Source organism: Chondrus crispus, genomic scaffold (genome assembly GCF_000350225.1).
Source record: "Chondrus crispus Stackhouse genomic scaffold, scaffold_9, whole genome shotgun sequence".
Lineage (NCBI taxonomy): Eukaryota > Rhodophyta > Florideophyceae > Gigartinales > Gigartinaceae > Chondrus > Chondrus crispus.
This window is the reverse complement of record NW_005178873.1, coordinates 320,073-331,185: the sequence shown is the minus strand read 5'-3', so window position 1 is coordinate 331,185 and position 11,113 is coordinate 320,073. Positions and strand designations below refer to the sequence as shown.

At 51.5% G+C, this 11,113-nt stretch overlaps 1 protein-coding gene; it reads left to right on the top strand.

Moving 5' to 3' along the window:
- Positions 1 to 6,703: 6,703 nt before the first annotated feature.
- CHC_T00010338001 (ATP dependant DNA helicase) lies at positions 6,704 to 10,760 on the top strand. XM_005712235.1 has 4 exons: positions 6,704 to 7,681; positions 7,730 to 8,212; positions 8,314 to 8,826; positions 9,030 to 10,760. Exon 4 carries the CDS (start codon positions 9,030 to 9,032, stop codon positions 10,758 to 10,760), a length of 1,731 nt encoding a protein of 576 aa, XP_005712292.1. The 5' UTR covers positions 6,704 to 7,681; positions 7,730 to 8,212; positions 8,314 to 8,826.
- Positions 10,761 to 11,113: the final 353 nt, after the last annotated feature.

The window sequence follows — 11,113 nt, the reverse complement described above, 5'->3', positions numbered from 1 at the left end:
ATACACGTATGTCCACGAACAAAGGTTCAACCTTCGACTGAAAATTGGGTCCGGCGTTTTTAGCTCCCTGAGTGAACCGCTTCGGCTGGATGACCGTAGTCGGCTTCATGAAGCTCAACAGATTCTGGCTCCCCTCATCCAGGGGCAGTTGCCAATATGTGCTTGAGAAATCTATCAACGCGAAGTGGTTGCTCCCTGCCAGGTCTGCAAGCTCCGAGTCGATGTGGGGCATTGGCCACGTGACCGGTTCCGTAGCGGCGTTAATTGGTCTATAATCGAACGTTAATCTGAAATTGGCTGGAGGTGGCTTCTTCACCAAGACGGGTGCTGATACCCACTGACTGTTGGTATTGATCTTTCCGAAGTCGTATTCTTGTATGCGTTGTACATACCGATCCATGAACTGTCTGCCTTCGGCACTATATCGCCGGGGCTTCGCTCTGAATGGTTTTGCTCCCGGCTTCAGCATAATTTTCATAGGTTCAACATATGCGGGGGGGTCGTTTCCAAGTCGTAGCCGAAATACATCACGATAACGGTCCAGCATAGCGCGTAACAGAGCTTTCCCATTCTCCGAAATCCCATTGTCGACTGACTCTTGCACCAGCCTCTCCAAGGCTTCGTCAATCTCCGATGCGGTGTCCTCGCCGAGGTCTAACCACGTATCGTCCTCGCTGTCGCCGTGGTCGGCAACATATTCTCCGTCGCTGTGGAAAATACCTTGGTGCATAAGCCGTGCAACACTTCCTTTCGGATAGACCTCATCCGGGACCAACGATCCAATGTCAATAGAGTGCCCCATCCTATCGATGGCTGCAACAAGAAGCTCCTTTGTATTGATGCCGAGCGCCCCCAGCACTGGTCTACCAAGCAAAGGCTCTCCAACTTCAGTTGTAGCGACGTACCACGCCATGTTTCGTAGCTCGAAGTAGAAACCATGCCTGATGAAAAGTTCGACGTTCAACATCACTTCCTTGTCGCACCGTACATAAATGTCTTCCCCATTTTGTCCCTTCAGTATCGCCAAATTAAAATTACGAGGTGTACTGTACTGTCGGACCGACATCTTGGCTCCTGTTTTCGTCAAGTCTTTGAGCAAGTCAGGCCCCATGAGATTGATGTCCGAGCCCATGTCAGAGCACAGTACTCTGGGAAGCACATTCGCAAACGAGGCGTTGATTAAAGTACTTTTCTCAGTTCCCTCGGGTGCCTTTTCGCTGACCTGCCCTACCTTCTTCTCTTCGTCGAGCTTCCTTTTATGTTTTTCGAGCAGCTCTATTGCCTTTTCACGCTTTGTATTGTTGCATCTCATAACCGGATGCCTTAAACCCTTCTTTGCGCATTCTTCGTTGAGAGAAAAATGTGGGAACTTGGATTTTGTAGTCTGATAGTCTCCTCTATCCTTCCTTGATTTGACTTTATCCATGTACACCTTAACCCTTTTCTCCGGCGGTCCTCGGTAGCTTTTAGACGAGCTGGGCCTCTCACTTTCTACCTCCACTTTGTACCTATCGTGAGCCGCAGCTTCAGTGCGCAGTAATCTTACGTAACCAGACACGTGGCATTGCAGCGATTCTTGATAATCTAATGCTTTCTGCATCACTGATTTCAACTTTCGAGGATACAGCCTTTCCTGTAGTAGCTTCAGGGTTTTTAGGGTTGTCGTCCTTGAAATCATCGTAACCAATAGATTCCATCCGCTCGAAGAAAGTACTCGCAAACTCCAAGATTCGTGCTTCAGGATCGGCGATATGCGCCGGGATACAGAGCCCCTTGAGCACTTTCTCGATTAAGTTTGCGTCGTACGACTCATCTTTTCTCTCTACTAAGCTCTTCACAAATTTCTGTATGTCTGTAGCAGTGAGACTACTGTACTCTGTTCCAGTTGCAACTGTCTCAAACTTGCCGAGAAAGTGCATCCGTTTCAGTAATCCAGGGTCCACAGATACCTTGTAGCTAGCCTTGGAAAGAGAAGGAACCTCCTTCTTTTTTCGTCTATCTCTGTCTCATACCTTTCTCGATCCCGCATGAATGCGTGCACCCTCACTGGGTCAACGCTCTTCAGAACAGGATGAGTAATGGGTTGAAATAGGCCAACAACGCCCTCGTTGTCGCCTTGACCGGCGGTTGAATCATTTTCAGACATTCTCCTTCTCACGCTGTAGTCCAGCAGCCTGGTTGCCAAATCGCTCCTGTAGGAAAGAATTTTCTTTAGACGCCTGGGAAGCTAGCGCTAAACGTGAGGGGTTAGAACGTAGAATTTCTCAACACAACGATGTCCGGTTCCTCATCTTCCGAGGTCCCGCATGCTCCTGCACTTTATTCTCTTTCTATTTTACTTCCATTCCATGATATTTCGTGTCAGCCTCTCCGGTCTACTGTTGCTCATGGATGCAGGCTGTCGGTCATCTGTCTCCCCCCTTCTCCATGCGTGCTGTTCTGTTCAGGTGTACACGAGTGACAGCTATTCTCCTCCAACATTGTGGCGGAGCTGGAGCTGACATAATTTTACACGCTTTATAACTTCACATTCAGTCGTGTGGCAGGCAATGCCCAGTCACATTAAGAAGACTGAGTATCTGTAGTGTCTATCGGACCGTTACTTTTCACATGAGTACAAAAATTGTGAATCATTTTCCCTAAACAAAGCTATCTGCGATTTCACTTTTTGTTTTGCAACTAGAAGGCCACCACCACAGGTAAACACATCCATGTAGATTATAGCGATAATCGACTCCTTGATGCACATAAAGGTGTTGAAAATAAAAAATCGGCATACCTTTCCCCAATGGCTCAAATTGAAACACATTTTATGAATATTAAAATTAAAACTGCTTCCAGCCCACCCATTCTCTTTGTTTCTGTCTCAACTGACGCGCACTGGTGTCTTTCGATCGCCACACAACCTCTCATGATTGTTGGTGAATCATACTGCCAGCAATGTTCAAAACATTTCTCTAATTGCCCGTGACAATAATTGCAGCAAGATGGCTTTATTTGAAACAGGAATTTTCGAGTCAAGGATTACTCAGGAGATCAATGCTGTCCAATAGACGCAATAAAGCCGACGCCGCAGCCATTGGAACAACGACAGTGGCGCCCATGGAATCAATGTTGAGTGTTGGTGTATTCGCTGTGTATTCGTGACCATCTTTCAGCTTCTTTTGCGCTTTACGGGCTTGATGTTCCTCGTCCCTTTGTCGCTTCTTCCTCAATCTTTCAGCGGCCTTTTGTGCAGTACGAATTCTGCGATCTTCCTCGCGTTTCTGTCGTGCTTCATGCTTTGCCTTTTGAGATTCGGCCTTTTCTAAAGCGCGCATTTGTTTAGCATTTTCTTTTTCTTTTGCTTCGTCAGCAGCCTTACGAATTTCGTCCTTCCTTATTTGCACGACTTCGTCCGCAGTGACATACTCAGCCCTCTTACCACAAAAAGCTATTGCCAGAGACGCATTTCCGGCTGACTTTCCTCGCGGTACTGGTTTTATACGCCTCAGGACATTGTTAACCGTTTGCCTTGTTTTGAGAGTCATGGTCATTTTCTGTAAAGCAGCAGGCGCGGGGAGTCCAGACGCCAAAATTTCTCTAACTTCGAGGAGTTTTTCTTGTTCAGTATGCCGTGTTTTAAGAACAGGCCGAAAATCGTAGGGCCTATTTCCTCCTGAGCTTAAACGTGACTCAACGCTGTCACCCTTATCGAAGTTTTTCAGAAAACGAAAGTCCATAGGCCACAACCCAATTTCAGAGAAAGACTTTCTCACAATCTCATTAGAAATAGAGGCATGGCCGGCGGTACCAAGCTTCAGCTTAAAACCCATGCTGTGTGTATTAACGAGGGACATTCTGAGTAATGAGTCCCGGGTTCGCCGAGCTGTAGTCCGAAATATTTTGTTCACAAGTCTGTCACACGGCTGCAGAAAGTGTGTTGTATTGGCCGGTAGAATCATGACTTCAATATTGAGGCTGACACACAACTCAATCCATTCTATTCCTTTTCATGAGGCATGCCCGTCCAAGAAGAGCAATACACGTTTTTCGTGTGGTACGAACTTACGAATGTAGCAGTTAAAGTGCTGGATAAAAACAGGTAGCATTCCATATCCATGGAACCCTTTTCGGTACAACGGATGACCGTGTCACTCAGCATCCATCTAGGAGACAAGAGCCAGTGTACATGCCCATTCTCTCCTGTGAAGCTGCTTTTGTCCACAGGCTTTAACCAGCTCTGCATTACGTTTTTTCCTGCAGCTATGAAAAATGGTGGGGCAATTTTGCCGGATGCCGAAGTAACTATCGTTGCCGTAAGATGTTTACCAGAGCTCTTTTGTGTCGCTGTGAATCCCCCATAGTTCGTTTTCGAGGATCTAAATTTGTTCTCCCTCTCACCAAACTCTCCGTCAATATGTGTCTCGTCCATATTCCAAATTAAGTCTGGATCATCAGAAATTCCAGGGTGGCGCCGATCTACTTGGCGAAGAGCGTCAACAAAAAACTTCACATGGTCATAGTTCTCCCCTTTGAAACGCGTGATGTTTTTATTGTCACCACTGCGATATGTTATGCCACGATTTAAGGTGCGATAAGTGCGTATAGCATCCATAGAGGGAATGCCTTTGTTATAACCTGGTCTGCCGTCTGCAGCAATTTTGTCCAGGTTGTTCTCAATCCCGCTGCTCCAACAGCGAAACCATTTCTTGCAGCATACATGAGCCGATTCCCCCCCCCCCCAGGTCGGCCACGAGGACACGTGGTGGCTTTAGGCACGATCGTAGCACTACAGTACAGTACAAATTTAAATTTTGAATGCTACACTACAGTACAGAAAAAATAAAAATACAGTCCCAACCCGCTTCCCGGTCGCTACCGATCCCCGCGCACACCGTCTACGCGAAGTGAGTAAGTTAATAACTGTCCTCATTGCTCCGGCCAGCTTGCTGCTCGCGGCATTTGAGCGCACGCGAACGCTTACTGACTATATACGGTGTCTGTCTTTTCTGCGAAGTGTCTACTCAAGAAGAACGCGAAGAATTGCGAGCCGCGCGCCGCGCCGCTACCCCGATCCGTCTGAACTTTCCGAGTCCCCCAATGCGTCGACACGTGTCAACGTAGCTCATCCAGCCCCGCCCTGCGCGCCCGCCCCACGTGTCCACGTCCCCCAGATTGCCCCCGCGCCCGCCCCACGTGTACCGCGCGCAACGGTCCCACGTTTTACACGTTTACCTCCGCCTGTCATTCCTACGTTTCGTGGGCTACGTGTGCCACGTGCGATCGAGCGGTCGCGTGCGGGCACGTTGCCAACTGTCACTGCTGTGTTGCGGGGTGTTCCCGTATACACGTGTGACACCTGCAACTTTCATTGCTCGCGCACGGTACTGTGGGACGGGCATGCGCATACTGAGGGGCACGTGGCTCAAGTGAATCAGGCGGGCCGCACATTCCGCTGCGAGGTGTGTGCGTGCACGGTTGCCACTGGACACGACTTCAGGCCACATCTGGTGGGCAAGAAGCACAAGCGTAAGCTCCGATCCATCACGGGATAGTACAAGAAAATAAAGGCCCTATTGTTACTCTTTTTCTAAGTACTCTCGCAGACAACCTAGGTGGCTGACGTTGCGATTAGACCTTTGAAGACTGCTTGCTACGACTCATAGCGATCTACAACGGACCTCTCACACTTGCGTCAACCCTAGCTGTAAATACAAGGATTTCACTAGCGCGGCGCCGGGCAGAACAGAAATGGCGGAACCAACGGATGAAGACGTGGCAGAAGCAAGAAGGCAGCAAAGAAACGCGCCTGCAAGGGCAAGAAGAGCGCAAGAGACTGAAGCTGATGCTCAAGCACGTCGTGAGGGAGATCGAGACCGTGCCAGAATCCGGAGGGCTCAACAAACCGAATCTGAGACTGCAGCGCGTCGTCAAACCAACAGGGAACGTACTGCAGCACGAAGAGCGGCAGAGACTCTGGAGCAGCGCGAAGAGCGTCTCCGTCGAGGCAGGGAGAGAACAAGGGCGCGCAGAGCGGGAGAAACAACTCCCCTCCGAGATTCACGGCGCGGAGCGCATCGCATTGCAACACGGGGCGCTAGAGCGGAAGAAATAACCCCCCTCCGAGATTCACGGCGTGAAGCGGATTGCATTGCGACACGGGGCGCTAGAGCGGAAGAAACAACCCCTCTCCGAGATGCACGGCGCGAAGGGGATCGCATTGCGTCACGAGGCGCTAGAGCAGAGGAATGTACTCCCATTCGTGAAGCACGGCGAGACCTTGACCGTCTCTCCACCCAACGATCAAGGGATGCACAAGACACACCGACTCGGAATGCGCGGCAAGGGTCCGACCGCCAGGCTCGAAGTTCTTCTCGACAGCTCTTCCCTCCAATTCCCGACTCCTTGCCTTCGTACCGCGATCTCGGCATGATCTGTACCGAGTGTTCGCACTGCAAAGCTCTGCATTTCGTCCAAGAACGCATCGTGAGCAGTTCTGCGGCAAGGCCGATGTTTTCCACATGCTGCGGGAAGGGAAATCTGTCATTGCCCCTTCTTCTCGACCCTCCAGCTCTTCTGCGCTCTCTTCTCATCGATGACACTCCAAGGTGCCGCCGATTCCGTAAGAACATTCGAGCATACAATGCAGCGCTGTCTATGGCATCCGTGGTCGCCAAATGGGTGAACAGAGGGCCGGGCCCTTCCAATTTTTAACCCCACAATGACGATGCAGGGCGAGATGTACCATTACATGGGTCCCATGATGCCATCCGAGGGGCGGGCGCCTTCCTTTGCTTCCGTTTACATTCGCGACACTGACTACGCCACCCAGACGCGTACAAGGCTTGGAAACTCTAGACGACTGGAAGAGGCATTTATGACGCAACTAACGCACATGCACGAATGCAACCCCTACGTGCAAACATTTCTGTATATGCGAGAATGGGCTCAATCTCCTCACAACAACACTCCAGCCGCGTACCAGATGGTCATCCATGCCGACCGCAGGCCAAGTCATGAGCACGTGCGCCGGTACAATGGTCCCGAAGCTTCTGAAGTGGTTGCATTGATCCCGGGAAATGAAGACGGAGAGATTGGGCGAAGAGATATCGTCGTTCGCAGGCGAGGGACTCTGAACAGTAACGAGAACGAAGTGTTGGATCCGATTTCAGTCAGTCATCGTGCATACGATCCATTCAGTTACGTGCTTTTGTTCCCAAATGGTAGAGATGGATGGTATCCAGAGCTTCGAATCTCCAGTGAGGACGACGGCAGACGTACCAAGATAACTCCGATGATGTTCTGCGGATGGCATTTGTTCGAAAGAGCAGGCGAGTTCAGTACGATCCTGCACGCAGCACGACTCTTTCAGCAATATTTGGTTGACCAGTTCTGCAAAGTGGAGGCAGAAAGGCTTTCTTATCTCCGCCACAACCAGACACAACTTCGGGCCGCCGACTACACCTCACTGCGCGACAGCCTAGGAGACTCCGGTCGTGCTGAAGATGAAGCCGACGCCGTGCGTGCGGGACGACTGTTTATTCTCCCTTCTACGCACATCGGATGTGACCGCTACATGAGGCAGCAGATGCACGACATCATTGCTATATCTAACCAAATTGGCCACCCGGACATCTTCCTCACCATGACATGCAATCCTAGCTGGCCGGAGATCACAAGAGCCCTGCTGCCCAATTAAATTCCTCAGAACAGACCGGATCTGTGCGCACGTGCGTTTCGTCTCAAAATGAAGGATCTCATGTCCTTGGTCATCAACGAGGAAGTGTTCGGAACCGTCGTTGCCCATGTACGAGTCATCGAATTTCAGAAACGAAGTCTTCCCCACGCTCACGTCGTATTTTTCCTAGATGAGGTCTCCAATAATGATCTGCGTAATCCCGAAAACGTCGACCACATTATCTCTGCCGAGATCCCGTCTGGCCAAGATCCAGAACTCCAAGAGGTCGTGCTTAAGCACATGATTCACAATCCATGTGGAGAACACAATCCAGCAGCCGTGTGCATGGGCGAGCAGTACTGCAGGAAAAGGTTTCCAAAACCGTTCAAACACGAAACCAGCAGTCCGAAAGTGAGTACTACATCACGTACCGCAGAAGGTCCCCCTCTGCAGGTGGCGTCTCCATCGAGCGTCCCTCCCGTATTGGCCGACGACAGCAATCCGTCGTGGTCGAAAACTCCTGGGTCGTGCCCCACAGCCCTCTGCTTCTAAGATCTTTCGCTTGCCATTTGAATGTGAAACTCTGCGTGTGACGCGTTGGCGGAATCAAATACCTCTTCAAGTATGTGTGCCAGGGACAAGACCGAGTGACCATGGAATTCACTGCCGAAAACGAGTGCTACGACGAGATCTCCAACTTCCAAGATGCCAGATACGTGTCTGCATCGGAGGCCGCATGGAGGTTATTCTCCTCTGACATTGTGGATCGCAATCCTCCAGTGTTCAGACTTTCAGTGCATCTGCCCAACCACCATACGGTTTACTTTGAGGAAGAACGAGAGAAGGAGGCGGCGCTTCGACCGGCATCAGGTACGAAGCTTACCGAGTGGTTTAAAGCCAACGAGAAGTACCCAAGCGCGAGGCATATTCGGTACCACAAGTTTCCAAAGTACTTTACGTGGAAGAAAAGCAGCAAGGCATGGATTCCAAGAGCATCCCTGCGAAGACGGAACGCCAGCAGCGAAGAGGAAGCCTACGATTTCAGTGGCACAGGCGCCAACGTAGTCGGTCGAATCTATTCTGTCAGTCCGAGGGAGGGTGAGCGCTACTTTCTTCGCCTCCTCCTCACACAAGTGCCGGGGGCGACATCCTTCGAGAACTTGTGAAACATCGACGGCGAGCAGTGCACCAGCTTCCGATAAGCTTGCTTACGACTTGGTTTGCTGGCCGACGATGCCGAGTGGACGCACGCCGTGCGTGCCGAGATTCATTCCGGTCAAGCTTCGTTCCCCTTTCTCATCTGTTCGCTACGGTTCTGGCACATTGCCAACCTTCGGATCCACTCTCGCTGTGGAACGACCACCTGCACATGTTTCTCACCGAAATTCGCAATCGCGCACGCGGACAACCCATTCGAAGACAGCAGCTTCGCGATGATCACCACGCCACATCTTACGTGCTTGGAGAGGTACAGGAGGCCCTGCAGACGGTGCGTTCCAACTGGACGCTCGCACACCTCGGACTCCCACTGCCCGATGACAGCCTGCCCGCTTTGGAACAGCCAAACGAGATCCAGACACCCGAAGCACAAGCGCAGCAGTGCGAAGAGCGACTACAGACATCGTTGCCGCTGTTAAACACAAATCAGCTCCATGCCTTCGACGAAATAGTAGGCTCCATGCTTCCAGGCGTATCCGTCTCTGCATTGCTTCAAGGATCCTCAAGCGCCGTTGCGGGACCTTTTATGCCAACACAAAGTAGTCGTCTCTTCTTCCTCGATGCTCCTGGCGGAACAGGCAAAACATTCGTGCTCAGCGCCATTCAAGACTTCCTTCGTACGCGCCGTAAGCAGGTCATCGCTGTCGCTACGTCTGCTGTTGCTGCTGTGCTGCTCGACGGTGGACGCACCGCTCATTCCGTGTTCAAGATTCCCATTCCTGTATCTGCCGAAAGCACTTGCAACTTCTCCACAAACTCCGATACCGGTCGTACATTGCAACAAGTCGATCTTATCATATGGGACGAGATCGTCATGTGCCATCAAAACTGCATTGAGACTGTCGATCGCTCCCTTCGTGACTTGATGCAAACCGACCCGCCCTTCGGAGGAAAGTTCCTCGTGCTCGCTGGAGACTTTAGAAAAATCCTTCCCGTCGATCCGGGCGGGTCCAGAGGTCAAATCGTGAGCGCGTGCGTCAAATCTTCCCCGCTGTATCGAAAGTGCCGATTCCTGTGCCTTACCGAGAACATGCGCCTCGCTGCTCTCCCAGCGGACCATGCAGCAGATGTGGAGGCTCTCAACTTCCCACAGTTCCTCCTCAGCGTCGGGGAAGGCAGACTTCAATGCGAACAGCGCCCGGAATGGATCTCACTACCACAGTCTGCAGCGTTCGAGCACACCATCCGCAATTTATGCCTCAAGGTCTTCCACGGCGTTCGAGACAATCACGCCGACCCTACATGGCTCACCAAGCGCGTTATACTCACCACAAAGAACAGACTGCTCGAGCAGGTCAACGAAGTCATCGGCAACATGATGCCGGGACCGTATCGAACATATTTAAGCGCAGACAAGGTCGAGAGCAAAGACACCAACGCGCTGATCTATCCCACAGAAATGCTCAACACCTTGACGGCCGGGTCAGCTCTATCAGACCACAAGCTCAAGCTCAAGAAAGGTTTCATCGTCATGCTTCGGCGCAATCTCGATCCCACTTCCGGTCACGTCAACGGCGCACGATATGTCATCGAGAAAATGACCAACAACCTACTCTTTCTACATGTTACCTCGGGGTCACATGAAGGCAACAGACTCTGCCTTCCACGAATGCCCTGCGGACCAGGCGACGACAACTTTCCCATCCCTGGCTTTACTCGAAAGCAGTTCCCCATTCGCATGTGCTTCGCCCTTACAACGAACAAAGCCCAAGGCCAGTCATTCGGTGGCCGCATTGGTCTCGACCTACGAGATCATTGCTTCTCGCACGGTCAACTCTACGTCGCATTATCGAGGACTACTCACCCAAGCAACTTCACTATACTTACTTCAGAGTCCGATGCAACAACGCGAAACGTAGTGTACCGCGAGGTCCTTCAGTAGTCATCAAAAAAGTAAACGCCATTCTCTTTACATCTTCCCCTTGCCACCCTTCCGAATTATTGCTCCTCCACGCGGACTTGGCTCGGCGCGCGAAGCGCGCACGGAGCCCACTTGTCCCCGCGTATACTAATTTCCGTGTCTGTCTGTCTGTGTGTTTGTGTATGTGTGTTCGTGCGCTCCCGCACGGGTTCTCATTGGCGCACGGGGGCGCTGCGGCGACAAGTGGCGGCCACGTGCGGGGCGGCCTGGCCGCAGGCCAGGCGGCCACGCGGACACGTGTAGAAAGCGGCGGGGCCATGATTTAAATTCATTTTTTACTACAGTGACAAGTGTACTGTGCGGACTGGGGGTGG